The sequence below is a fragment of the Urocitellus parryii genome, chromosome 7 (genome assembly GCF_045843805.1).
Source record: "Urocitellus parryii isolate mUroPar1 chromosome 7, mUroPar1.hap1, whole genome shotgun sequence".
NCBI classification, from domain to species: Eukaryota; Metazoa; Chordata; class Mammalia; order Rodentia; family Sciuridae; genus Urocitellus; species Urocitellus parryii.
In genome coordinates this window covers 165,474,245-165,498,373 of record NC_135537.1, presented here as the reverse complement: position 1 = coordinate 165,498,373, position 24,129 = coordinate 165,474,245, and the positions used below count along the sequence as shown (strand labels likewise).

General features: G+C 50.2%; 2 protein-coding genes across 8 annotated transcripts in view; one reads left to right on the top strand and one right to left on the bottom strand.

Moving 5' to 3' along the window:
• The window catches only part of Hdac5 (histone deacetylase 5), a 35,875-nt gene extending 24,367 nt beyond the window's left edge, over nucleotides 1–11,508 (top strand). For all 4 annotated transcript variants that reach the window (XM_026412381.2, XM_026412380.2, XM_026412382.2 and 1 more), the window contains 21 exons: nucleotides 169–299; nucleotides 456–602; nucleotides 690–802; nucleotides 1,132–1,263; nucleotides 1,500–1,722; nucleotides 3,407–3,618; nucleotides 3,867–4,151; nucleotides 4,876–5,041; nucleotides 5,688–5,821; nucleotides 6,151–6,271; nucleotides 6,749–6,798; nucleotides 6,935–7,042; nucleotides 7,424–7,479; nucleotides 7,603–7,690; nucleotides 9,319–9,438; nucleotides 9,695–9,792; nucleotides 9,966–10,084; nucleotides 10,583–10,716; nucleotides 10,936–11,020; nucleotides 11,152–11,317; nucleotides 11,401–11,508. In XM_026412381.2, coding sequence (XP_026268166.1) covers nucleotides 169–299; nucleotides 456–602; nucleotides 690–802; nucleotides 1,132–1,263; nucleotides 1,500–1,722; nucleotides 3,407–3,618; nucleotides 3,867–4,151; nucleotides 4,876–5,041; nucleotides 5,688–5,821; nucleotides 6,151–6,271; nucleotides 6,749–6,798; nucleotides 6,935–7,042; nucleotides 7,424–7,479; nucleotides 7,603–7,690; nucleotides 9,319–9,438; nucleotides 9,695–9,792; nucleotides 9,966–10,084; nucleotides 10,583–10,716; nucleotides 10,936–11,020; nucleotides 11,152–11,317; nucleotides 11,401–11,440 — 2,728 coding nt within the window. In that variant the 3' untranslated portion in view covers nucleotides 11,441–11,508. The remainder of the gene's footprint in view (nucleotides 1–168; nucleotides 300–455; nucleotides 603–689; nucleotides 803–1,131; nucleotides 1,264–1,499; nucleotides 1,723–3,406; nucleotides 3,619–3,866; nucleotides 4,152–4,875; nucleotides 5,042–5,687; nucleotides 5,822–6,150; nucleotides 6,272–6,748; nucleotides 6,799–6,934; nucleotides 7,043–7,423; nucleotides 7,480–7,602; nucleotides 7,691–9,318; nucleotides 9,439–9,694; nucleotides 9,793–9,965; nucleotides 10,085–10,582; nucleotides 10,717–10,935; nucleotides 11,021–11,151; nucleotides 11,318–11,400) is intronic.
• A 1,872-nt stretch (nucleotides 11,509–13,380) lies between these two features.
• On the bottom strand, nucleotides 13,381–18,215 carry G6pc3 (glucose-6-phosphatase catalytic subunit 3). Of its 4 annotated transcripts, none has more exons than XM_077800814.1 (7): nucleotides 17,883–18,042; nucleotides 15,570–15,648; nucleotides 15,380–15,486; nucleotides 14,921–15,011; nucleotides 14,627–14,745; nucleotides 14,277–14,418; nucleotides 13,381–14,047 (listed from the first exon to the last, which is right to left on the bottom strand). In XM_077800814.1, exons 1-7 carry the CDS (start codon nucleotides 17,956–17,958, stop codon nucleotides 13,684–13,686), a joined length of 978 nt encoding a protein of 325 aa, XP_077656940.1. In that variant the 5' UTR covers nucleotides 17,959–18,042; the 3' UTR covers nucleotides 13,381–13,683. The 4 variants fall into 4 exon arrangements, with proteins under 4 accessions (XP_077656940.1, XP_077656942.1, XP_026268189.1 ...); XM_077800816.1 differs by lacking the exon at nucleotides 17,883–18,042 and adding an exon at nucleotides 16,656–16,713; XM_026412404.2 differs by lacking the exon at nucleotides 15,570–15,648 and having other exon boundaries at nucleotides 17,883–18,215.
• Nucleotides 18,216–24,129: the final 5,914 nt, after the last annotated feature.

The following is a 24,129-nucleotide window of genomic DNA, read 5'->3' as shown; positions in this document are numbered from 1 at the left end:
GTGGCCATGTTCAGGCTTGGCAGGCTCCTTGGGGATGAGACTCTCTTTATTCCCCTCTCAAGGATTCATTTTCTGTCCTTACATATGTGCAGTGGACTTTCCATAACTATAAACTGCCTGGTGGCATGTCCAGTGGTGGGTAGTAACCTAGATCTGTCCCATCCCCAGGGGAGCCCACCATGCTTCTTTGGACCAGAGTTCCCCTCCCCAGAGCGGCCCTCCAGGGACGCCTCCCTCCTATAAACTGCCTTTGCTTGGGCCCTACGACAGCCGTGATGACTTCCCCCTCCGCAAAACAGGTATGTGAGCACCCTGATCTGGCCTCCCGGAATATGGCTCCTGGGGTGGGGGTGGGAACGTCCAGGGGGCAGGACTGCCCTGTGAGCCAGCTCTGACCGTGGTGGGCTGGCTGCAGGTGTGTGGATATGTCTGAGCCCTGGCTACCTTCTCTCCAGCCTCTGAACCCAATTTGAAAGTGCGTTCAAGGCTAAAACAGAAGGTGGCTGAACGGAGAAGCAGTCCCCTCCTGCGACGAAAAGATGGGACTGTTATTAGCACCTTTAAGAAGAGAGCAGTGGAGATTACAGGCGCTGGGCCTGGGGGTAAGGGCTCTTCTGTGTCCCTGTTCTGAGGACCTGGGAGTGGGGGTGGCTTGGAGCAGGCCCAGGTGACAGCCACTTCTTCTGTAGTGTCGTCTGTGTGTAACAGTGCGCCCGGCTCTGGCCCCAGCTCTCCCAACAGCTCCCACAGCACCATCGCTGAGAATGGCTTTACTGGCTCAGTCCCCAACATCCCCACCGAGGTACAGGCCTGACTGAGGCTGGCGGGGAAGGGGGGGTGGGGACACCGAACTGCTTTTTTTCCCTTGGAAGGAAGAGTGCAACTCCTTCCAATCTGGCTGAGAGTGTGCCTGAGAGTGTACCTCTGTGCCTGTGTGGAGTCCATGCTTGGACATGTTGCCTCAAAGGGAGATTTGTCCCCCAAGCCCCAAAGGGCTCTCTCAGTTACCCCAGTTGGAACTCAGGGTGGGGAGAATGGAGCACCATGCAGGTCCTTGGCTGACCCCAGGCCTCGCTCCTTCACTGTCTCCCCTTGCTTGCTCTCATGCCTGTCTCTCCACCTCCTTCCCAGATGCTCCCCCAGCACCGGGCCCTCCCTCTGGACAGCTCCCCCAACCAGTTTAGCCTCTACACGTCTCCTTCTCTGCCCAACATCTCCCTAGGGCTGCAGGCCACAGTCACTGTCACCAACTCACACCTCACCGTAAGTACAGGGCACATACCCCATCTTCCCTCTGGTCTTGGGGGTGTCCTGCATGCTCGCAGCTGAGACTTTTTCATTCCCAAGGCCCTGAGGGAGCTCAGATGGCCCTATCCAGAGCCATCTGGGATGGAAGGGTTGGAAGAGGGTAGATGAGGGCTGTATGACTAGGGGAGTATAAGCCTCTGCCTTCTCTCCCTTCTTTTTCACCTCTCCCTTCCTTTGTCATCTCTTGCCAGGCCTCCCCGAAGCTGTCGACGCAGCAGGAGGCTGAGAGGCAGGCCCTTCAGTCCCTGCGGCAGGGTGGCACACTGACGGGCAAGTTCATGAGCACATCCTCCATCCCTGGCTGCCTTCTAGGCGTGGCCCTGGAGGGTGACACGAGCCCGCATGGGCACGCCTCTCTGCTGCAGCATGTACTGCTGCTGGAGCAGGCCCGGCAGCAGAGTACCCTCATTGCTGGTGAGTGGGCAGGTGGCTCTGCCAGGGAGGGGCATTTGGCTATTATGGGGGACCAAATAAGGACCAAATGTTAGGGAGAAGCAGCTAGGGATACTCTCCAGCTCTGCCACGGCCATCAACAGTTTTCTACATTCTGAAAATATCAGATATCTACAGAATTTTCTTTTTTTTTTTTTAAAGGGATTATTTCTTTTCTTTTTTTTTTTTTAGAGAGAGAGAGAGAGAATTTTTTTTCTTTTAAAGAGAGAGTGAGAGAGGAGAGAGAGAGAGAGAATTTTTGATATTTATTTTTTAGTTCTCGGCGGACACAACATCTTTGTTGGTATGTGGTGCTGAGGATCGAACCTGGGCCGAGCCGCATGCCCAGCCCGAGAGAGAATTTTTAAAAAAAATATTTATATCTTAGTTTTCGGCGGACACAACATCTTTGTTGGTATGTGGTGCTGGGGATCGAACCCGGGCCGCATGCGTGCCAGGTGAGCGCGCTACCGCTTGAGCCACATCTCCAGCCCCCCTACGGAATTTGCTATCATCACGAGTTCATATTCCAGAGCAGCACTATTCAGTAGAAACAATACAAACCATATATGAAATTTAAAGCTCTCTAGTAGTTACATTAAAAATTTTAAAAAGAGGGCTGGGGATATAGCTCCATAGGTAGAGTGCTTGCCTCGCTTGCACAAGGCCCTGGGTTCAATCCCTTGCACCACACACAAAAAAGAAAGAAACTTGGCATAGTGGCACATGCCTATAATCCCAGCAAATAGGGAGACTGGGGCAAGAGGATTGAAATTTTAAGGCCAGGGGCTGGAGTTGTGGCTCAGCGTAGAGTGCTCACCTCACACGTGCAGGACCCTGGGTTGGATCCTCAGGACCACATAAAAATAAATAAGTGAAATGGAGGTGTTGTGTCCAGCTACAACCAAAATATATATATGAAAGTTCAAGGCCAGCCTTAGAAATTTAGGGAGACCCTATCTCAAAAAAGAAATAAAAAGAATTAAGGGGATGTAGATTAACAGTTCAAGCCCCCGGGTTTAGTCCTCGGTGCAAAAACAAGTCAAAGATAGAATTAATTTCATATTATATGTTTAACATGTCTAGAATATTATTTCAACACTTAATAAATATAGACTTATCAATGAGGAATTTCACTTTTTGTTTCATATTACGTCTTTGGAATCCAGTGTGTAATTCACCCTTCTAGCACATGTCAATGTAGACAAACCACGTTTCAAGGGCTCAGTAGTCACATATAGCCAGTAGCTATGGTATTAGACAGTTTTAGACAATCAGCCCTTAAGAACTTGTTGACATGGTAGAAGTTCTGTTTGAAGGATACGAGATACTGGCCCATGGGGTTCATGATCAGGAAGGTCGTATTGCAATTGGAGAAAGTAGTTGCAGTTTACCCGCATGGAGGACCTAGGACAACATGAACACTAAATTAAGCAAACTGAGAATGGTGAATACAGGAGGGCTCGCTGGGGACAGTGCCTGAGATGTAGGAGGGGAGAAGTGGGGTTGGAGTTTGGGGATGGGGTACCTCAGGCCCCTCTGAGTTTTTTTCTGAGTATTTAGTGGTGATAGTCTAGAAGGGAGATCTGGGCTGTGGGGGGATTGAGGGTGGGCCTTGTGCCCTGCCAATGTCAACAGCATTTACTCCCCTCCCCTGCCTTCATAGTGCCGCTCCATGGGCAGTCCCCGTTGGTGACAGGTGAACGTGTGGCCACCAGCATGCGGACAGTGGGCAAGCTCCCGCGGCACCGGCCCCTGAGCCGCACTCAGTCCTCACCACTGCCACAGAGTCCCCAGGCCCTGCAGCAGCTGGTCATGCAACAGCAGCATCAGCAGTTCCTGGAGAAGCAGAAGCAGCAGCAGTTGCAGCTGGGCAAGGTATTCTAGAAGGGAGGCAAATGTCCTAGGGCTGTGGCCAGGAAAGATCTGGCTGGTAGGAAGAGTTAGTGGCTCAGTCTGTCCTGGGTGGGTGTTTGCTCAGAGGCGCCCCCTTGAGTTTTTCCAGCTTAATAGAAGCTCTGTGTGGGCTGGCAGCTGCCTGGGAGAAGGCTGGGAAGGACAGACCAGGCGGGCAGCACAGCTGCGCCCCTCCCCCTACTGATATGCACCCTACATTCTGCTCCCAGATCCTCACCAAGACAGGGGAGCTGCCCAGGCAGCCTACTACCCACCCTGAGGAGACAGAGGAGGAACTGACAGAGCAGCAGGAGGCTTTGCTGGGGGAAGGAGCGCTGACCATGCCCCGGGAAGGCTCTACAGAGAGCGAGAGCACACAGGAAGACCTGGAGGAGGAAGAGGAGGAGGAGGTGGAGGAGGACGACGATGACTGCATCCAGGTCAAGGATGAAGAGGGCGAGAGTGGCCCCGATGAGGGGCCAGACTTGGAAGAGTCCAGTGCTGCTTACAAAAAGGTGCCCCCAGCCCTGGTTCCGGCTCTTGGTCCCCACCACTTTTCCCCTTTTTCCACCCTTGCCTGCCTGTCCCTTTCCCCAACAGTGCAGTTGCCAGGCTGTCAGGAGTAGCTTTCTGAAGAGATCAAGGGGAAGAGAGGCCAGGAGGGAGTAGAAGGGAGGAGCCGCTTTTCTTGGTCCCTGAGCTTTGCCTGCGCATGTCTGCCAGCCCCCCTGCATCTGTGACTGCCCCCGCCTCTCCGCTTTGGTGTGTGTGTGTGCGTGTGTGTACATGCACGTGTCCTGTGTGTATATGCGTTTGTGCCTGCGTCGGCCGCTTGTGCGTCGGTCTCTGCGTGCATGTGTGAGTGTGTACACACACGCCCCCACTGTTACTACAGTCTGCCTTGCTTGCGCGACTAGTGCTCGCTCCATTCATTGCGGACACAGCTGAGCCCTCCGGGCCTGACTCATCCCACCCCCGCTTCGCCCCCGCTCCTCAGCCTCTTACCTCAATGCTACTCTTTGGTGTGACTCATCACATCCCCCCAACCCTCCCCACCTAAGAGGAGATGGCAAGGCTGGAGTGTCTTCTGTCCCTGGAGGGAGCAAGTGGGAGGAGGTGGGGGAAGGAGAAGACTTGCAAGAAAAGTGCTGGATTGGGGGCCCCCTGGAGGCCCCAAGGGCACCTGTCTTCACTCCTATCTAGGCTGAGCCTCACCCAGGTTCTTCCTGCTCCTTTTAGCTGTTCACAGATGCTCAGCAGCTGCAGCCACTGCAGGTGTACCAGGCACCCCTCAGCCTGGCCACTGTGCCCCATCAGGCCCTGGGCCGCACCCAGTCCTCACCTGCTGCCCCTGGGGGCATGAAGAGTCCCCCGGAACAGCCCACCAAGCACCTCTTCACCACAGGTGAGCACCACCACCAGCAGTTATTCTTCTGTGTAGCATCCAGGTCCCCTCATACCCTGGAGGGAGGGAAGGTGGGCCTTTATCTCTCCCTATCCCCCACAGCTATTCATGGTAGTGGAAGTAACTTTTTGCCCCAGACAGGAGAACGGGCAGCCCTGCCTCTACCAACTGGGCAGCACTGTTTTCTAGGCCAAATCATTACCACTGAGTGTGTCTGATTCTGTACATCACCTCGCGAGCCCTAACACCCTGGGTAGAGAGAGCCCACTCTCTTTTGGGTCTTTGCCTTTCTAGCTTCTTCTCCTCCCTGTGGGGTTCAAATTGAGGCCTCAGCCTCCCCATGAGGCTTCCACAGATTGGGTTCTAAGAGGGCACATTTTGCCTAAGGATGTTCCCATCTCACCAATGGGAAGCAGCACACAGGAGCTGGGAGAGGATGGGGGTGAAGGAAGATGTTCCATCGTCGGGGCAGTGGGCCAATATCAAAACCAGTGGGGGTGTCAAGGGCAGGGCAGCACTGTTGGGTGGCCAGTATGGGTGAGGGCAGGTATTCAGGGGGTGGGTGAACACTGCTGAGGGTCATGGTGGCCAGGCTGAGACTCTGGGCCCAGAGCAGTGCTGGCTGACATGAGGGTCTGTGGCCCAGGCGTAGTCTACGACACGTTCATGCTGAAGCACCAGTGCATGTGTGGGAACACACATGTGCACCCCGAACACGCCGGCCGCATCCAGAGCATCTGGTCCCGGCTGCAGGAGACGGGCCTGCTTAGTAAGTGTGAGGTGAGAGCGCTCCCTTCCTCCAGACCCAGCTTCAGTTCAGCCAGAGCCTCCCTTTCTCCCCTACTAGTGAAACTTCTTTCCAACCCCAGCCCTTGGAGCACTCCCACAGACACCTCCCTGTGTCCCTCCCTCATGGTCCCCAGACCATGGGGAAAAGTCCTGGAGTAGGCTTCTCAGGGGGTCAGGACATAGTTGCTCAAAATCCTTTGGATCTCCTGAGACCACCAGATGGGTTCATGGCCCTGGGCTCTGTAGACAGAGTTTGGGCGTCAAGGGAGCTGAGCCTTCAGTGTAGCCCTTGACTGGACTCTCTGCCCTCCCCCTGGCAGCGGATCCGGGGTCGCAAAGCCACTCTGGAGGAGATCCAGACAGTGCACTCTGAATACCACACCCTGCTCTATGGGACCAGCCCCCTCAACCGGCAGAAGCTGGACAGCAAGAAGCTGCTCGGTAGGCTGGCCGGCAGGGTGCGGGCAGGGCATGTCTTCCGCGTGGGTGGAATAGGGGCTGTCAGAAAGACCTGGCCAGTGTAGGTATGCCGTTCTGATGGGCCCAGGTCATCCCTGTGGCAGAGGTGACATGGTTGCCATGTCATGTACCTCCAGAGGTACCATTAACATAAATTCAACCTGGCCAGAACATGCTGGAGGATGCTAGACAGCAGGATGAAAGTGATGGGTTGTTTTGGTGGGGGGTGCTTTGTTCCTCTCCTCAGCCTGTCATACCCCTGCCATCTGTCCCTAGAGGGAGGATACCCCACAGAACAAGGGACAAACAGTTCCCAACTGGTGTGGACTGCAGAGGCCTGGCCTGTGCTTGGGTCTAAGCCTTCATTTTCTGTGGCTGAGTTCACTGCCCTCTGCAGAGCTCAACCTGTATACGTGGCAACTGAGGCAACTTCCAAAGTCACTCTGTCCTTCCCTGCAGGCCCCATCAGCCAGAAGATGTACGCCATGCTGCCTTGTGGGGGCATTGGGGTGAGTAGGTTGTGTGCCAGTGTGTGTGTGGGGGGGTGGGCAGGCAGCTCCTACCCACCACTGGTCACTGCTGCAGAAGGCATTTTTGTCCTCCTCGTGCAAGGGGCCACTGAAGCGCACTCTCCTGACCCTGCAGGTGGACAGTGACACTGTGTGGAATGAGATGCACTCTTCCAGTGCTGTGCGCATGGCAGTGGGCTGCCTGGTAGAGCTGGCCTTCAAGGTGGCTGCAGGAGAGCTGAAGGTGAGAGTGTGCTCACGGCCTTGGCACTCCTTGGCTTGTCCTGCATCCTCAGGACTGAGGAACAGGGACAGCCTTGACTTCCCTTCAGAGAGGCACTATCCTTTACAGCCTTAACTCAGGTGCCAAGGTGGGGAGAAGGTGACAGTACTAGGGACAGCTAGGGGTTGAGGGGCATGAGGGACAAGCATTCACGCCTTGTGCTCTGGTGAGTGTTTCAAGGGCAGGGACTTCCTTCCTGCCTGCCCAAGAGGCCCGTGGCTGAGGTTGTAACCGTGTGTTCCCTTCCCTGCCTGGCTCGTGCTTCTTGCTGTGTCCACCCTTCTCCGGTGCCACCTTGCTTTCTTGACTCTTTTTTCTGTACCTCTGCCTGCACCTCTTCAGAATGGATTTGCCATCATCCGGCCCCCAGGACACCACGCAGAGGAATCCACAGCCATGTGAGTGCCACTCCATCCCCACCCTAAGCCTCTGCCCTTGGCCCTTCCTGTCTTTTGCTCTTTAAGTGAACCTCACCTAACCTGAAGCTGACCTCCCCACCCTTTTCTCCCCCGCCCCCTCAGGGGATTCTGCTTCTTCAACTCTGTAGCCATCACAGCTAAACTCCTGCAGCAGAAGCTGAACGTGGGCAAGGTCCTCATCGTGGACTGGGTAGGCAGTGGGCTGGAGAGGCTGGGCAAGGTGGGCAGAGAGCTAGGCCAGGGGCAGCCTTCAGGAAGTCCTGTTCCCTGCAAGCATCCCACTCTGCCTCAGGGTGGCACTGGGACTCACTCCTGATGACTGATGAATCCTACATCCCTTCTGCTGGATCGTCAGCCCAGTCCTCAGGTTCCAGTAGGGCTTCCTCCTCTCCTTTAGAGATCCGAGAGGACTTTTAGCCTCTGTCCACCTTGGCCTCCACCTGGCAGCCTCAAGCAGCTGAAGGATTTCCTACAGTAGATAGGTGTGCCACCACCACTGCTAGAAGCCATTTTCTCTTCCACCCTGCAGAATTAGCTGTTTTTTAGGAACCCAACTAGTATTTGATATACCATGCTTCTCCTAGCTACCTCTAGTAGTAAAAAGTAGGATGTCCATTTCTACAAATAAGGCCCTGGGTGACCTACCCAAGATCACTTAGCTGAGAATGCTGCATTTCTGCCCCTGCTGCTGTGAATGCGTCTCAGATCTTGCCCCAATGATAGAAAAACACACACCACTCACTCACTGCTCAGGGAGGTCATCTGGAGCAATCCTTAGCAAGGGTGAAATTTTGGAATTCCAATTTGGGCTTTAAAATTCATTTAACTGGGCATGGTGGCCCATGTCTGTAATCCCAGTGACTTGGAAGGCTGAGCAGGAGGATTACAAGTTTGAGGCTAGCCACAGTAACTTAACAAGGCCCCTAGCAACATAGGGAGACCCTCTCTCAAAATAAAAAATAAAAGGACTGAGGATGTGGCTCATTGATAAAGTACCCCCTGGGTCAATTCCTAGCACCAAAAAATTTTTTATTTAAATTTAGATTCTCAGGCATGGTGGGGCACGTCTGGAGTCTTTTTTTTTTTTTTTTGGTGATGCTGGGGATTGAACCCAGGGCCTTGTGATGTGAGGTAAGCACTCTACCAACTGAGCTATATCCCCAGCCCACACCTGTACTCTTAGCCAGAAGTAATAGGAGACTCAGGCAGGAGGACCACCAAGTTCAAGGCCAGCCTCAACTTAGCAAGGCCCTAAGCAACTTAAGAGAGACCCTGTCTCAAAATAAAAAATAAAAGGGCTGGGGAAGTAGCTCAGTGGTGTCCCTGCATTTAATCCTCAGGGGAAAAGGCTGGATCCTTCCTCAGAATTGATCTACTTATTTTATTTTTTAACTTTTAAAATATTTCTTAGTTGTTGATTGACCTTTATTTTATTTATTTATATGTGGTTCTGAGAATCGAACCCAATGCCTCACACATGCTAGGCAAGTGCTCTTGCACTGAGCTACAATCCCAGCTATGATCTGCTAATTTTAGTTCCTTACCATCCCTAATATTTCTCCAAAACTGTTCAGTAGAATGGGTTCTGCAGAGAGTTAAACCACATTTGACCCGTGGCTTTGTATAGCCCCTAAGTGGTACATAATTCAGTTGTGCAGACTCCAGTTAGAGAAGTAGGGTAGGCAGTCCTGTTGTAAACAGAGTGCAGATGCCCTGGAGCCACGGGTAAGCTCACCCCCAGAGCTCATCGGAGTGAATTTTTGACCTTAGGGTCAGAGCTTGGGCCATTTTCCTGATGTTTTCACCTCTCCCTACCAGGACATTCACCATGGCAATGGCACCCAGCAAGCATTCTACAGTGATCCGTCTGTGCTCTACATCTCCCTGCATCGCTATGACAATGGGAACTTCTTTCCAGGCTCTGGGGCTCCTGAAGAGGTACAGCTCCTGGGCCTACATGCAGGCCCCTCAGGGAGGTGGCAGGATGGGCCCTGGCAGGAAGCCACTGAAGTCCATAGTGGTGCTGGTCCCTGGGGCATCTCAGGGGCTCCTAGTGGGAGGACCTCACAGGTCTGACTGCCTCTCAGGCACAGCAGAGGTCAGTGGAGTGACGCCTTGGAGGCAGGGGTGAGGGCGGGTCAATGTCAGAGATCCCCAGGCAGTGAGAATAACCCCTTCCCAATCCTGGTGCTAGGTCGGTGGAGGGCCAGGCGTGGGGTACAATGTGAATGTGGCATGGACAGGAGGTGTGGATCCCCCCATTGGAGATGTGGAGTACCTGACAGCCTTCAGGTGGGTTTGAGAAGGGCCAAGGGAGAGATGGTAGCCCCTGGGTCTGGTGGTGGGAGGGGCAACAGGTGCTCAGTTCAATGTGGGTGGAGGAGTGTGCTCTCCTAGAAGAGAACAGAGGGGACGAGGCCTGGCCTGGCCATCTGCTGGGGTCAGCTTGGGCCATCCCTTTGCAGGACAGTGGTGATGCCCATTGCCCATGAGTTCTCACCTGATGTGGTCCTAGTCTCCGCTGGGTTTGATGCTGTTGAAGGACATCTGTCTCCACTTGGTGGCTATTCTGTCACCGCCAGATGTAAGCCTGTTGGGAGTTTGAGGGAGGGTGTAGAACAGTGAAGAAGAAATCAAGCAGGGACATGGGGCAAGGAACAGACTGATATTCCAGGGGAAGGGAAGGGCAGGGGGTAGATAAGGTCTAAGGCTTGGAATCATCTTGCTAGCTCCTTTCACCCTCCTTCTGCCAACCCTGGGGGGCAGCAGGAAGAAGTGGGGTCGCAGAGGATAAATATCTTCTGCTGGAGCCATGGGGTTGGAGCTTTCCAACCAGTCCCTGGCCTTTCAGTGATGCGCCCTATACCATAGCATGTAACTGATTTTCTCAGCCTGTCTTATGTTTTGTCTCTGGATTACTTAGTCACTATCATTGATTATTATTATGGATATATGTGGGTTTATATTTTCCATCTAATTTAGTGCTATTTGTCCTCTTCTTGTTTCTTTTTCTTTCCCTTCTTTCTGTCTCTTGAATTGATATTTTTTACCATTTCATCCTCTTTCCTTCATCCATCCAAAGGTTTTGGCCACTTGACCAGGCAGCTGATGACGCTGGCAGGGGGCCGGGTGGTGCTGGCCCTGGAGGGAGGCCACGACTTGACCGCCATCTGTGATGCCTCTGAGGCCTGTGTCTCAGCTCTGCTTAGCGTGGAGGTGAGGGGGTCACAAGAGGAAACAATAGGCCAGGGGTGAGCGGTCAGCAAAAACGTGTACCTCCCTGGGTTGAGTAGTACCCACAGGCTGCTAGCAGCTGGCTGGGAAAGCTTTCTGAGTATGCCAGCCCCATCATGAGGGATGGCTGGGGCTGAATGAGGACATTTAGAGGGGCAGGTGACATCACCCCAATCTAAGCTTTTTTCTTTCTCTTATCAGCTACAGCCCTTGGATGAGGCAGTCTTACAGCAAAAGCCCAACATCAATGCAGTAACCACACTAGAGAAAGTCATCGAGATCCAGAGTGCGTGGGGACAGGTGGAGGGGCGCAGATCTCAGCCTGATTGGGGGCAGGGTTTGTGGGAGTGCCAGGGCTGGGGTGTACCTATGGGTTTGTGTGCCCTCCCTGACCCCCTGGCCATCCCTCTTCCACAGGCAAACACTGGAGCTGTGTGCAGAGGTTTGCCACTGGTCTGGGCCGTTCCTTGCGGGAGGCCCAGGCTGGTGAGACGGAGGAGGCCGAGACTGTGAGCGCCATGGCCTTGCTGTCGGTGGGGGCTGAGCAGGCCCAGGCTGCTGCCGCCCGGGAGCACAGCCCCAGGTAGGCTCCCTGCCTTCCACCTTCCTGTCCTGGCTCAAGGTGCTGTCCTTCACTCAATGTCTTCCCTGTGCTTGTCCCCACAGGCCGGCAGAGGAGCCCATGGAGCAGGAGCCTGCCCTGTGACACCCTGGCCCCCATCCCTCTGGGCTTCATCATTGTGATTTTGTTTATTTTTTCTATTAAAAACAAAAAGTCACACATTCAACAACGTGTGCTGTGTGGGTCTCTCAGCCTTGCCCTTCCTGTTCCTCTCAGCTGTCCAGCACTCTTGTAGCCTACACCCCAGCTCTGAAAGTGTATTCCCTCTGTAGGGTTGGGGTGTGCTGCCCAGCCAGCTCCCCATGTTGTACCCCACACCCACATCCTTTCATTGTCCTTTTTTCCCTTGGAGCCTGGGCTAGCTCAAGGTGGGCACAGGAGCCCAGATGATACCCTTCAGTTCTGGGGCTCCCAAGTGAGGTGGGAACAGTAAGTTGGTGCCTTGGCTTTGGCTGACTTGGGGGGAATGCCTTAACTTTACCCCCCTTTCCTGATACTGGAGAGGGCACACCAGTAAGATGCAGAGTGGAGTGGAGGAGAGGTGAGCTGTCATGCTACATTTCTCTACTTCTCCTCTGTCACCCCCATCATCTCTGCAGACCCCTCTGCTTGGCCTCAGCATCCACAGCAGGCTTGAGCCACAATGGGCAGGGCTGTCCTGCCTTGTACTTCTCAGGGCCTGTTTCCCCTCCCAAGGGTCCAGAGGGCAAAAGGGATGGGGGATGAACACCTTGGTTCTGAGGGGTTAGAAGGAGCCCCAGAACCAGAACCAGGCTTGCTCTCCAACTTACTCTTTTGGTGATTTTGCCATCTGCTAGCACAGCCTGAGGAGGGGGAGGAGGTGGTTCCTACAGGGGCCTTGTAGGCTGGTGAGAGGCCCTTTGCTCTTCAGTAGGTTTCCCCCAGCCATCCAGCAAGATGCAAGTAGAAAGGTCAGGGCTTATCTTCCTCCTGGGGCCTTTTGCTTTGAAGCCTAGGGCTGGTAACTGGATATTTCTAGAAGGGGCAGGACCATAACCCAGGAATCCAGGAGTTTGCCCTCAGCAGGAGCTTCCTTCCTCCCTGAGCACCCTCAGTTGGCCACTATCTCAAAGGAGCTGAGACCAGGAGGGTCTGGGCACTCCCCTTCCTCTTTTCCAGGAGTCCTCCAGAGCCCCCTGTTTCAAGGGGTTGGGGGCCCATAGGCTTCCAGGGAATGCTGTCCAGCCTGTAGGAAACCAAAGATGGGTAGTGGCTCCTAGGGGATTAACTCTCCTCTCTCCTTCCTGATGCCACACATACTCTACTTTCATCTCCAGGGCCCTACCAATCTGTTTACATACTTATTATCCTAATGCTCCCCCTCCCCAACAGGGTTGAGGGCCAGGGGAGGGGCAGAGTTCTACCCCAATTGGTTCGTTGTGTGCTGTGTGTTCTAGATCCTCCTGGGGATGGGGAAGGGGCTAGGCCCATTGTACCAAGCCTCCCCACAATGAGCTCCAGGCTCCGGCCCCTGACCCTCCCTCTTCCTGTGGCTAGTGGGGTTCTCCTGTAAACCCACTCCTTGCTTTGTCTTTCCAGATATGGATTTCAGTTAAGAATTTTGTAACCTGTTATACTGTGTGTTCTTGTGTAAATAAACTTTTTGTTTCTGGCAGTGCTTTCTGGGGCCAATGTCTCTGTGTCTGGATTCTCATAGGGAACAGAGGTTCTTATTCCCCTTCCTAGCCAAAAAAACTGCCTTTTCTCCAGCCCTGGACCAGAAGCCAATTTGGAAAATGGGAGGCTGGGGCAGAAGATCTCTGTCCTGTAGATGAAAGATAAGGTTTCACTGAATGTAGCCATTGCATCTTATGGAACCTCTCTTGTGGCCTAAGTGGTGATGTGTGTTGTATTGGGGTTTGGGGACAGGACTGAGAGCTCTCAGCTGAGTTTCCAGTATCCCCTTTCCTTTGAGTTCCTAACTCTAGAAATAGCCTGGCAAGGGTTCTGCTCCTGCACCTACAGGCAGGGTTAGTGGTGTGTTCACGGGCAAGAAAAGAATCCAGAAGTTTCAAGGGCTTTATTGGGGCACCCCCTGAGCCTCCCCTCACAGTGTTGCAGGAACCCACAGGTTACTGTTGCCTTTGCTCTTTGTGGACTTGGGGGGAAAGGCAGGAGGAGGCTCAGCCCCTCTGGGAGACTGAAGGCCTTCTTTGGGGCTAAGACCAGGTGGAGGGAAAAAAAGGAAATTCAGGGTAAACAGGACTTGCTTGGGGGCTGTCAGGGACGGAACTGCCTCCTGGAGTGTAGAGGTCACGGAGTGTTGGCTTTGGAGGAAGGGAAGTGGCAGAAGGAAGCACAAGAAGTTAAGAAGAGTGGATGGGTGGTATTTCCTGGGCACTGAGCATATGTACAACCCAGGGCACGAGGGCAAGGACCAGACATGGCCAGAGGGTGTACTTAAGGAAGTTGAAGATGTAGAAGAGGCTGATCTGAGGTGGGTGGCCCAGCCAGTCTAGGAGACCCAGAAGCACCATGGCCAGCACAAGGCAGGCTACCTTCTGGCCATTTCCCAGTTGTGCCCGTCGTATCTGAGCATAGCAGGGAGAGTGCAGGGCAATGCCCAGCCCCAGGGCAGCCCCTGAGTCACGACTCAGGGAAGCAAAGGGCCGGCTGTCCAAGTGTACCCATTCAGGTCGCTCACACCACTTGGAGGCTAGGTTGATGGACCTGTGGGAAAAAAGAGTCCTTGCCAGGAAAGACTAGAACCCAGAGGGCCACTGGCTTTTGGTCTTCTACTCTTGGCCCACTCACATGTTCTGCTGCAACCCCAGGAGAGTCTATGTTTGGGAACAGGTAATATGTCTTTTTTAACTCCAGTGAACCAGAGACCCAACACACTGGGTACAGGTGAGGTGGGTCAGGCCCCAGCCAGCCCAAGCTCCAAAGCAGGACTTACCAAGAAAGATCTAGGCCCAGTGATAAGAGAGTCCAATAGATGAGACTAGCACCCAGCATGAGGGCCAGTGCAGTCAACCCATAGAAACTTAATTCTCGCTCCATAGGTACCCGCGGAGTCATCAGCCAGCCCAGGACAGCACCTAGGAGAGTGGGATGACAGCAGCTTCAAGAAGTTTGGGGAAATTATCCCCACCCCCACCCCCTGAGCTGCAGTGCAGCTTGGTGGAAGGACAGACTAAGACCACTTGGGGTTGACTATAGAAACTGGGAATGATGGGAAGATCTTAGACTGGTCATCCCACTGCCAAAGGCACCCTCTTGGCCCACCCTATGGCCCCTATTGCTCACCAGTTATTAGGCCAGCCAACACTTGGTGAGGGAAATGTGCTAAGAGGAAGATCCGGGACAGGCCAACTGCCAATAGGAAAGTGCAATAAGCCAGGCTAGGAATCACCCTTACCCAGCGGCTAGAAAGAAGAGAGACAAATGGCTTAAGAGGTGTCTAGTCACAGCTTGGCTTCCCTCAGCATGCATACACTTCATAGTTTGACCAAATACCCCAGAGTCCCCATGCTACTGGGTCTTTTGGGTCTAGGATGCCATCACCCCTGTTCCCACTAGTGGGCGATGCCAAAGGTATACCTGCGGGTCCGAGCAGCTACTTGAGAAGAGACGGCTGTCATTATTGGCCAGAAAGCTGCTCCTGTGACCATGCAGTGTCCAGAAGGGCTGCCTGTCAGCGAATACAGAAGTGTATGGTGAGAGAATAAAAGAGAACTTTGGTGATACCTAGACACAGCTGCCTCCCCCTGGCTGAAAAGCAGCTTTCCCTAGCACAGTTCCACTGCTCCCTCTGGCCTGAAGTATTTTTTACCTGCACCTGAGGCCATTGCTTCAGGCTTCTGCCCTGTCACTTGGTTCTACCCTGCACATGGCAAGGTGCCTGCCTCCTATAACTCCACTTGGTCTTCCTGGCGTTGCTTTGTTTTCTGGCCTAGTAAGTGAGAGGCTAGGCCTCTAGTTGGGCCACCCTGGCTGAAGACTACTCTGAAATGCTCACCCGAACCCTAACCACACCTAGAAAGGGAAGAAGTTTCCCACCTGGACCAGTTTCACAAGAAGAGGGGAACTGGTGAACCCGGGCAGGAGTCTGGCTGTAGTACCCAGACTCATGGACCCACCAAAAGGGCCTGTCTCCAAACAGAAACCTATAAGAGAAAAGATGCAAGATGACTAAAACGAGCACATACTGCCAGGGGGAAGGAAGTGGACAGAAAGACTGTAGAAATACCTGAAGACTCTGGAGGGTCTGAGGAATGGAGTCAGAAAGGGACTCTGATTCTGGCTATTATCTTGCCATGGTTTTCTACCTTGGAACATGAAAAGCATACCATTTTTAAAAAGTGACATGGAGCCAGAGGAGGTGATACACGCCTGTAATCCCAGATACTCTAGAGGCTGAGGCAGGAGGATCACAAATTTAAGGCCAGTCTTGGCAATTTAGCTAAGCTATCTCAAAATAGAAAATTACTGCAAAAAAAAAAATGATATGGAGGCAAGAGATTGTGGTAAGTGTGTGTATGCTCCGAGACATTCAGATGTCCCACTTTTTTGGGGGGTGGTACCAGGAATTGAACTCAGGGGCACTCAACCATGGAGCCACATCCCCAGCCTTATTTTGTATTTTATTTGGAGACAGGATCTCACTGAGTTGCTTAGCACCTCGTGGTTGCTAAGGCTGACTTTGAACTCAGGATCCTCCTGCCTCAGCTTCCTGAGCCACTGGGATTACAGGTGTGGCCCACCAAACCTGCAGATGTCCCCCTCTTACCCCTCCCACTACAGAGCCAGCTCCTTTCTTCTCACTCTGAGTCCAGGACTTGGTCTTTCCCCTCCCTCCCTGTCTCCTGCTACCCGCTCTCCATGTCCCTGATTTCAGCCTCAATTACCTACACCGTAATTATTTAGGTGAACTTCCATGTCTGAAAATGGGAGTAAGGAATATAGAAAGATGCCTGAGAAAGATTAAGGACAAAACTTCAAATTCCCAGGCTGGGGTTTTGGTTCAGTGGTAGAGTACTTGCTTAAGCATGTGAGGCACTGGGGTTCAATCCTCAGCACCACATAAAAAATAATAAAGATATCTTGTCCATCTACAACTAAATACATATATATATATTTCAAACTCCCTTAGTCTAGCAGGTGCTCAGCTGGCAGGAAGCAGACAGCTGGGGAGTGAGGTTCAGAAGGGACTTGACTCTCCAGAAAACTGGGCCTCATACACGCCAAGAGGACACACTTAAAAATGAATAGGGGCTTTATCATTTGGGGGCATTTAAAGAGTGTGTCTATCAAAGCTGAGCATGGTGACACATACCTGCAATCCCAGCTACTTGAAACTTTTTCAAGTTCAAGGCCACCAATGGCAACTTTGCAAGACCTAGTCTCAAAATAAAATAGAAAGTTCTGAGGATGTAACTTAATGGTAAAGCACTTGCCCCGCCAGGTGTCTTGCCACAGTGCCCTGGGTCTAATCCCCAGTACTAAGGGGGAAGGAGGGTGGGGGAGTGTCCACCATTTGACTCTAGGAGGAACAGAAATAGGGAGGGAAACTTTTACAGACTCTGAGGGAGGAGAAAGCTCAGTGCAAAGAGCAATTAAACAAGGAGGAAATGATTCTGCAACTGCTTTTTTGTCTACAGTGGGATGAAACTCCGTGGAGAAGAGTGGAAAGGAAGGTTATTCCAAGTTTGTTTTGCAGCAAGTCATTCCATCCCATTCAAGTGTCTCCTATGAATCTCCCTTTCTTCCCCCAGGCTGGGGACTTGGCAACAGAGGCTGAGGTGAAGGAAGGTGAGGCTGTATGTCTACAGACTCCCTTATACACCCAAAACAGAGAAAACAGGTGGCACAAAGTGATAAACCCCAAGGGCTGCAGGGCCTCCACCCACTTGCCTGGGATTCCTGGCTTCTAATTCTGTGTGTAGAGCTTACTAATGAATGAAGGGTAAAGAAAAGAAAGTTTTCCCTGGAAGGCAGTGCTTTCGTTCACCCAGTGCTTTTCAAACTTCACTGTGCATTGGAATCACTTGGGGACTTGGCTCAAATGCAGGAAGTATGACCTGGAGCATGAGATTCTGCCTGCATTTCTAGTAAACTTTCTAGGGCTGCCTATGCTATTGGGCATGGACCAAGGACAGCAACTTAATTTGCAAGGCATCTAGTGTGATGCCTGTCACAAAGCATGCTTTTTAACAATTATGTCAGGAGAATGAATATATGAATGAAAAAGTGAATTGAGAAGTCTCTTACTTAAATCATTGTAGATACTTGTTAAAATGCAGATTTCCAACCCCTCCTTTGGAGTTTCTAAATCAGAAGGGCTGAGGTGGGAATAGGATATTTGCGCCCCCTACGTGATTTCTCTAATCAGGCCAGTTTGAGGACGCTGGTCTAAACGGGCAGAATGTGTGGAGTCTAAGGTTTGGGTCCAAGATGCACAAAGATGCTCAAAAGGGTAGAATGGCCTTTGAGACACCTGCTGAGAGAGACCCGGGCCCTCGAGGGTGGGGGACCAGGATGCCCGAGGGCTTCGCAGTCTCACCACTTGAAGACGAGGTTGAGCCATTCGGTGATGAGGCTGATCCAGAGCACCGCGATGCCCACACGGCGAGAAGCATAGTAGGCCGCGGGGAAGTGGAACAGAAAAAGGATCTTGGGATCGCCCAGAAAGGTGACCCAGAGCCACACGTTCTCCAGCCAGGGCAGCTGGTTCTGCAGCGCCTCAGCCATCACGATGCCCGCGCCCATCGCGGACTCCATGGCGATCCCGGGCCCGGCTGGGCCGGGATTCGCTCTAAGGAGGAAGCAGAGGAGCCTTGGCGACAGTGAAATGGCTACCGGCTGCTCTCCAAAGCCCACCCTTCCGAGCTCAGGCCCCGCCCTTCCCACCAGCGGTCGGAGGTAAGCCCCGCCCCTGCCCCGCCCCCGGCTGTCCCAGGCGCGCGCGAGTCGGGCCTCTGGCCGGTAGTGTCTTCTCGGTCGCTGTTCCCAGGTCTTCTTTCCTAGTGGGCAGCAGAGGGGACAAACCTTTGCGAAGGCGTTTTCTTAGGGCCCCACGTGGCTACTGTTGCTGGCACGTGGACAAGCTGCGGAGTGAAGAAACTGGCTGCTGTTCCGGGTCAGGAGACGATCAACCCGCGAGCCCGCGGCGAGCCAAGGGACCTTGTTCTGCTGCTGCGAAGGTGGATGTGTAATCTCCAGGGCCAGGGTTCCTTCTAGATAGGACCTCTTTTCTCCAATTCCACTCTTCGCCCCGAAACTGAGCTCTTTGGGAGAGAAGGCTATGGACATGGCCTGAAGCCTAAGCAGGACCTTAAATTTTCACACACCCCTAATTCGTCCACACCTTCAAGACTCTCCCTCCCTAATTCATCTGCTATTGATTTGGAGACTGATAGATAAGCCTCTGGATTTTCAGTCTTCCTTAGAGAAACAAATTCTCAATTACACTTCCTCACAATTCTAATTGCCTTGGCCCCCACCCCACCCTACCCCGCCTCTTCCATCCTCCAGCCATCCAAAACTCTGCTGGGCAGGTAAACCAAAAGATAGTGATGTTGATATGGAAAGAGAAAGAGCACCCACCACCACAAAATTGGCCGAGTATGGTGGTGCACCTTTGTAATATCAGCTATTTGGGAGGTTGAGGCAGGAAGATGTAAATTTGAGGCCAGCCTTGACAATTTAGCGAGACCCTGACTCAGAAAAGGGCTGGGGTTGCAGCTCAGAGGTAGAGAGCTGGTGCCAGGACGGGGTGGGAGGGTTGGGAATAATTTGAAACACACAGAAAATAGAAATCTCAGCTTTTAGGGGAGGTCGGTCGCAGAGGTGGAATGGGAGGAGACTGTTGAAGTGACTCCTCAGTTTTCTTCCTACCTCCAGCAACTTTATTCTTAGAGTTTTCCAATGGATGAATGAAAATAAGAATATAAATCTGGGTTTCACTAAGGTGTTGGGAAGGGAAGCTGGTTGTAAATCTCAGTTCATTTCCTAGCTAAATGTTTTTCAATTGCCTCAAAGAGAAAGCCTAAATTTCTTTTAAAAAGTCTTTTAAGGGGCTGGGTTTGTACCTCAGTGGTGGAGTGCATGCCTAGCATGTGTGAGGCACTGGATTCAATTCTCAACACCACATATAAATAAATAAAAGTTTGGGCTGGGGTTGTAGCTCAGTGGTAGAGCGCTTGCCTTTTCTGCTTGAGGCACTGGGTTTCCATCCTCAGCGCCACACACAAATAAATAAAATAAAGGTCCATCAACAATTAAAAAATATTTTTAAAAAAATTCTTAAATTTTGCCCTGTCTGGGCATGGTGGTGCATGCCTGTAATCCCAGCAGTTGGGGAGTCTGATTAAGCACCACTGGATTCAGTCCCTGGTACCAAACAACAACAACAACAAAATTTTGCCTCGGCTCTAAGCTTCAACCCTCAGCTGCCTACCTCACACCTGCTTTATAATCATTTTTTCTTTTTTTGGGACCAGGGATTAAAACCCACCCCGATTCCCCAGGGTGTGCTTAACCAGAACACATCCTCACTTGCTTTTTTTTTTTTTTTTTTTTTTTGAGACAGGGTCTCACTAAGTTGCTGAGGCTGGCTTTGAACTTGCAATCCTCTTACTTCAGCCTGCAGATTGGGGTTACAAGTGTGTGCCTCCACACACTTTTTTTTTGGGGGGGGGACAGAAGCTCACTACAAGGCACAGTCAAGTCTCAAACTCCCCTCTCCTGCCTCACCTCCTTGAGTAGCTGGGATTAACAGGCATGTGCTGTCAGGCTTAGCTTTTCTGTTTGTATGTGTGTTGCTGGGGATTGAACCTAGGGCCTCTTCCATGCGAGGCAAGCACTCACTCACCACTAAGCATCCCCACTTGCTGCTTTATACTCTTTATCTCCAAGGTTTCTCTTAGAGGCCCTAGTGCATGCAAATCTTCCTAGCTAAAATATGATCACCCTATGTTGCCGCTAAACCCTAAAATATCAGCTTAGATTTTTCTACTACCTCTAAAAGGCTTTTCCTAGAGATGCCTGTAAATCATATATGAAATTCTGCTGGGTGTGGTGGCACATGCCTGAAATCCCAACAGTTTGGGAAATCTCAAGTTCAAAGCCAGCCTCAGCAATTCAGTGAGGCCCTAAGCAACTTAGCAAAACCCTGTCTCTAAATAAAAAAATACACACAAAAAGCTGGGTATATGGTTCACTGCCCCTGGGTTCAATCTCCGGGAACACTCGTGTGCGCAAACACACACACACACACACACACACACACAAAATCCTGTATATTAACATCTCCTTCCTCACCTGTGGTTTTTCTTTCTATGATAGTAGTTACCTGCAGTCAGCCTATATGTGAAAATATTAAGTGGTAAATTCCAGAAATAATTCATAAGTTTTACATTGCATATAATTCTGAGTAGCATCATAGAATATCCTGTTTTTCTGGTTCAGTCAGCCTGGGATGTGACTATTCCTTTTGTCTAGTGTATCCATGCTTTATATACTGCCTCCCCTTATTTATTTATTTATTTATTTGTTGTTTATTTATTTATTTATTTTTAAAGAGGAGAGAGAGAGAGAGAGAGAGAGAGAGAATTTTAATATTTATTTTTTAGTTATCGGCGGACACAACATCTTTGTTTGTATGTGGTGCTGAGGATCGAACCCGGGCCGCATGCATGTCAGGCCAGCCCGCTACCGCTTGAGCCACATCCCCAGCCCCCCCTTATTTATTTAATAGATGTCTAGGTTATCAGATCCACTATCATTTCTCAGTGCTTGTGTTTAAGTATATCTTATTTTACCTAATAATGGCCCCAAAGTATGAGAGTAGTGATCCAGGCAAACCGGGTATAGCAATAGATGTCTAAAACCCCAGTCATTCAGAAGGGTGGGGCATGAGGATGACATGTTTGAAGTCAGCCTGGGCAACACAGTGAGACCCTGTTTCAAAATAAAATAAAAAGGGCTGTGGATGCAGTTCAGTGATACGGCTGGGTTTAATCCCCAGAACTGCAAACAAACAAACAAACAAAAAAACCCCCTCAAAAAATAAAAAGTAAAATAAAAAACCACACCACTGTAAGACAAGCCTATAATCCCAACAACTTGGGAGGCTGAGGAAGGTGAATCACAAGTTCAAAGCCAGCCTCAGAAACTTAGTGAGGCCCTAAGCAATTATTAAAACCCTGTTTCAAAATAAAAAAAATAAAAAGGGCAGGGGACATGGCTCAGTGGGTAAATGCCCCTAGGTTCAATCCTGAGTACCAAAAAAACCCAAAAATAAAACAAAGAATACTGGTACTGGCAATTCAGATATGCCAAAAGGAAGCCATAAAGTCTTTCCTTTAAATGAAAAGGTCAAAGTATAAGATATTTGAGAGAGACACCATATTCATATAACTTTTATTATAGTATATTGTCATAATTGGTTTTTTTTTGGGGGGAAGTATTAAATTCAGGGGCACTCAAACACTGAGCCACATGCCGCTCCATATTGTATTTTATTTAGAGACAGGGTCTCACTGAGCTGCTTACTGCCTCACTTTTACTATAGCTGGCTTTGAACCATCGATCCTTCTGCCTCAGCCTCCTGAGCCTCTGGGATTACTGGCATGCACCACCACTCCTGGACTATAATATATTATTATAATTGTTTTATTTTTGTTAGTTATTAATATTATTATTTAGTACTGGGAATTGGACTCATTATTGCTTTACTACTGAACAACATCCCCAGTCCTTTTTTTTTTTTTTTTAATTTGGAGACATATAAGTTGCTTAGGACCTTGCAAAATTGCTGAGGTTGGCCTCCAACTTGTGATCATCCTGCTTCAGCATCCTGAGTTGAAGAGATTACAGGCATGTGCCATTGGCCCAGAACATTATTAATCTATTATTGTGCCTAATTTATAAATTTAACTTATCACAGGTATATGTATATAAAGGAAGAAACAGTATATATAGGGTTGGTACTCTCCAGGGTTTCAGGAATCATGAGGGGAGACTACTGTAACAACAATGTTATAAAAAAGTGGATTGGTGTTGCAAAATGACTTGTTATAGGGATCAGAACAAGGATGAGACATAAAATTTCTCTGAAAATAAACAAGTATGAGGAGCAGATTTTTTTTTTTTTTAATGTTAGGGATTGAATCCACAGATGCTCTGTGGATTCAAAAAGATGCTCTGTAACTGAGCTATATCCCTGGCCCTGTTTATTTTATTTTATTTAAATATTTTTTAGTGGGCTGGGGATGTGGCTCAAGTGGTAGCTCGCTCGCCTGGCATGCGTGCTGCCCGGGTTCGATCCTCAGCACCACATACCAACAAAGATGTTGTGTCCGCCGAGAACTAAAAAATAAATATTAAAAAAATTCTCTCTCTCTCTTAAAAAAATATTTTTTAGTTATTGATGGACCTTTATTTTATTCATTTATTTATATGTGGTGCTGAGAATCAAACCTAGTGTCTCACACATGCTAGGCAAGTGCTCTACCTCTGAGCCACAACCCCAGCCCTTGGCCCTGTTTATTTTTTGAGATGGGAGGTCTCCCTAAGTTGCAGCAGCTGGCCTCAAACTTGCAATCCTCCTGCCCTAGCCTCTTGAGTAGCTAGGTATAGGCATGTGCCACCACACCCAGCTAGAATTTTTATTACTAGTAAAATGATTGTCCAATATTCCTAGCACCAGGAAGTTTTTGCCTCTTACAGGGCAAGGAAACACTTGTGAACTTTGTTCAGGTTCTGTAATGCCAATGCTGGCTTTTTGCCTCTCTCTGGACTAGAGAAAGGTCAACTATTTCTCATACATGAGGTTCCAATATTTCTGTATTATGGGATGGGTGGGTTAGGGATGGCAATTGGTGGTGATGGGTTTAAATATGCACCCTAATATTACCTTACATAAGGTTAATAAAATAATTATTTTGTATATTAGGTCACTAGTACCACTCCTTATTTCTTCTTTTTGCCTGGCTTTCTGAGGGAGAGGGCAAAGAGGGAGATGAGGAAGCGTCTTGGGCTCCAAGGCTCAGATGGGTGAGCATGGGGGAAATACTATTTATTTGTAGTATTAGGGATTGAACCCAGGCCCTACCACATTCTAGGTTACATCTCCAACCCTCCCTCCCCCCACCTTTTCTTTTAGAGACAGGGTCTAAATTACACAGGTTGGTTTCAAACTTGGCAATCCTCCTGCCTTAATCTAAGGGTAGCTACTACACATGGCTGAGAACTAGTATTTATTAAGGTCCTACTACATGTCTTGGAAACAGGCAGACCTAGTTTAAGAGTTTTTTTCAAATGTAAAATGAGGATGTTGATTCCTAACTTTAAGCGTTGTTAGATGCTTAATAAGTAATACTTATATACCAATGAATAAAATAATCAGGTTTAGTAATTTGCTCAAGGTCACATAATTTGATAAATGGCAGACTTGAGATTGACTCCAGTTTAACTCTATAGCCAATGATCTGTTCATAACCTTTTTGTAATTAGTTAAAATCATCTTGAGCGAGTCTCCTTAAGTCCTCAGAGCCTTTGATTCCTCATATGTAAAAATGGGATAATATATATTATAGGGTCCATTCATTACATTCTTGAGTGCAAGGTGTGCAAGCAAATGGGCTGTAGCTCTTTCCTTTCTCTATTCCACTGAGGTAATTTGTTCTTAACTTCTAAAGTGGTCCTTACATACACTTAAACCATGCGGGAGAAGCTGCATAAATATGATTACTGTACTCGGATTTTCTTTTATTTTCTCTTCTTTGCTCTTCCACCTAGGCTCCCGC

Bases quoted from the DNA above. Each gene is read 5' to 3' on its own strand.
- G6pc3 (XM_026412404.2), bottom strand. From the start codon at position 18,100: ATGGAGTCCGCGATGGGCGCGGGCATCGTGATGGCTGAGGCGCTGCAG. The intron at 14,746-14,920 runs GTATACCTTTGG...TCTTCTTTCTAG, and splicing joins GTAGCTGCTCGGACCCGCAG to CCGCTGGGTAAGGGTGATTC. The intron at 14,048-14,276 runs GTAAGTCCTGCT...TTTTTCCCACAG, and splicing joins CTGGGCCTAGATCTTTCTTG to GTCCATCAACCTAGCCTCCA.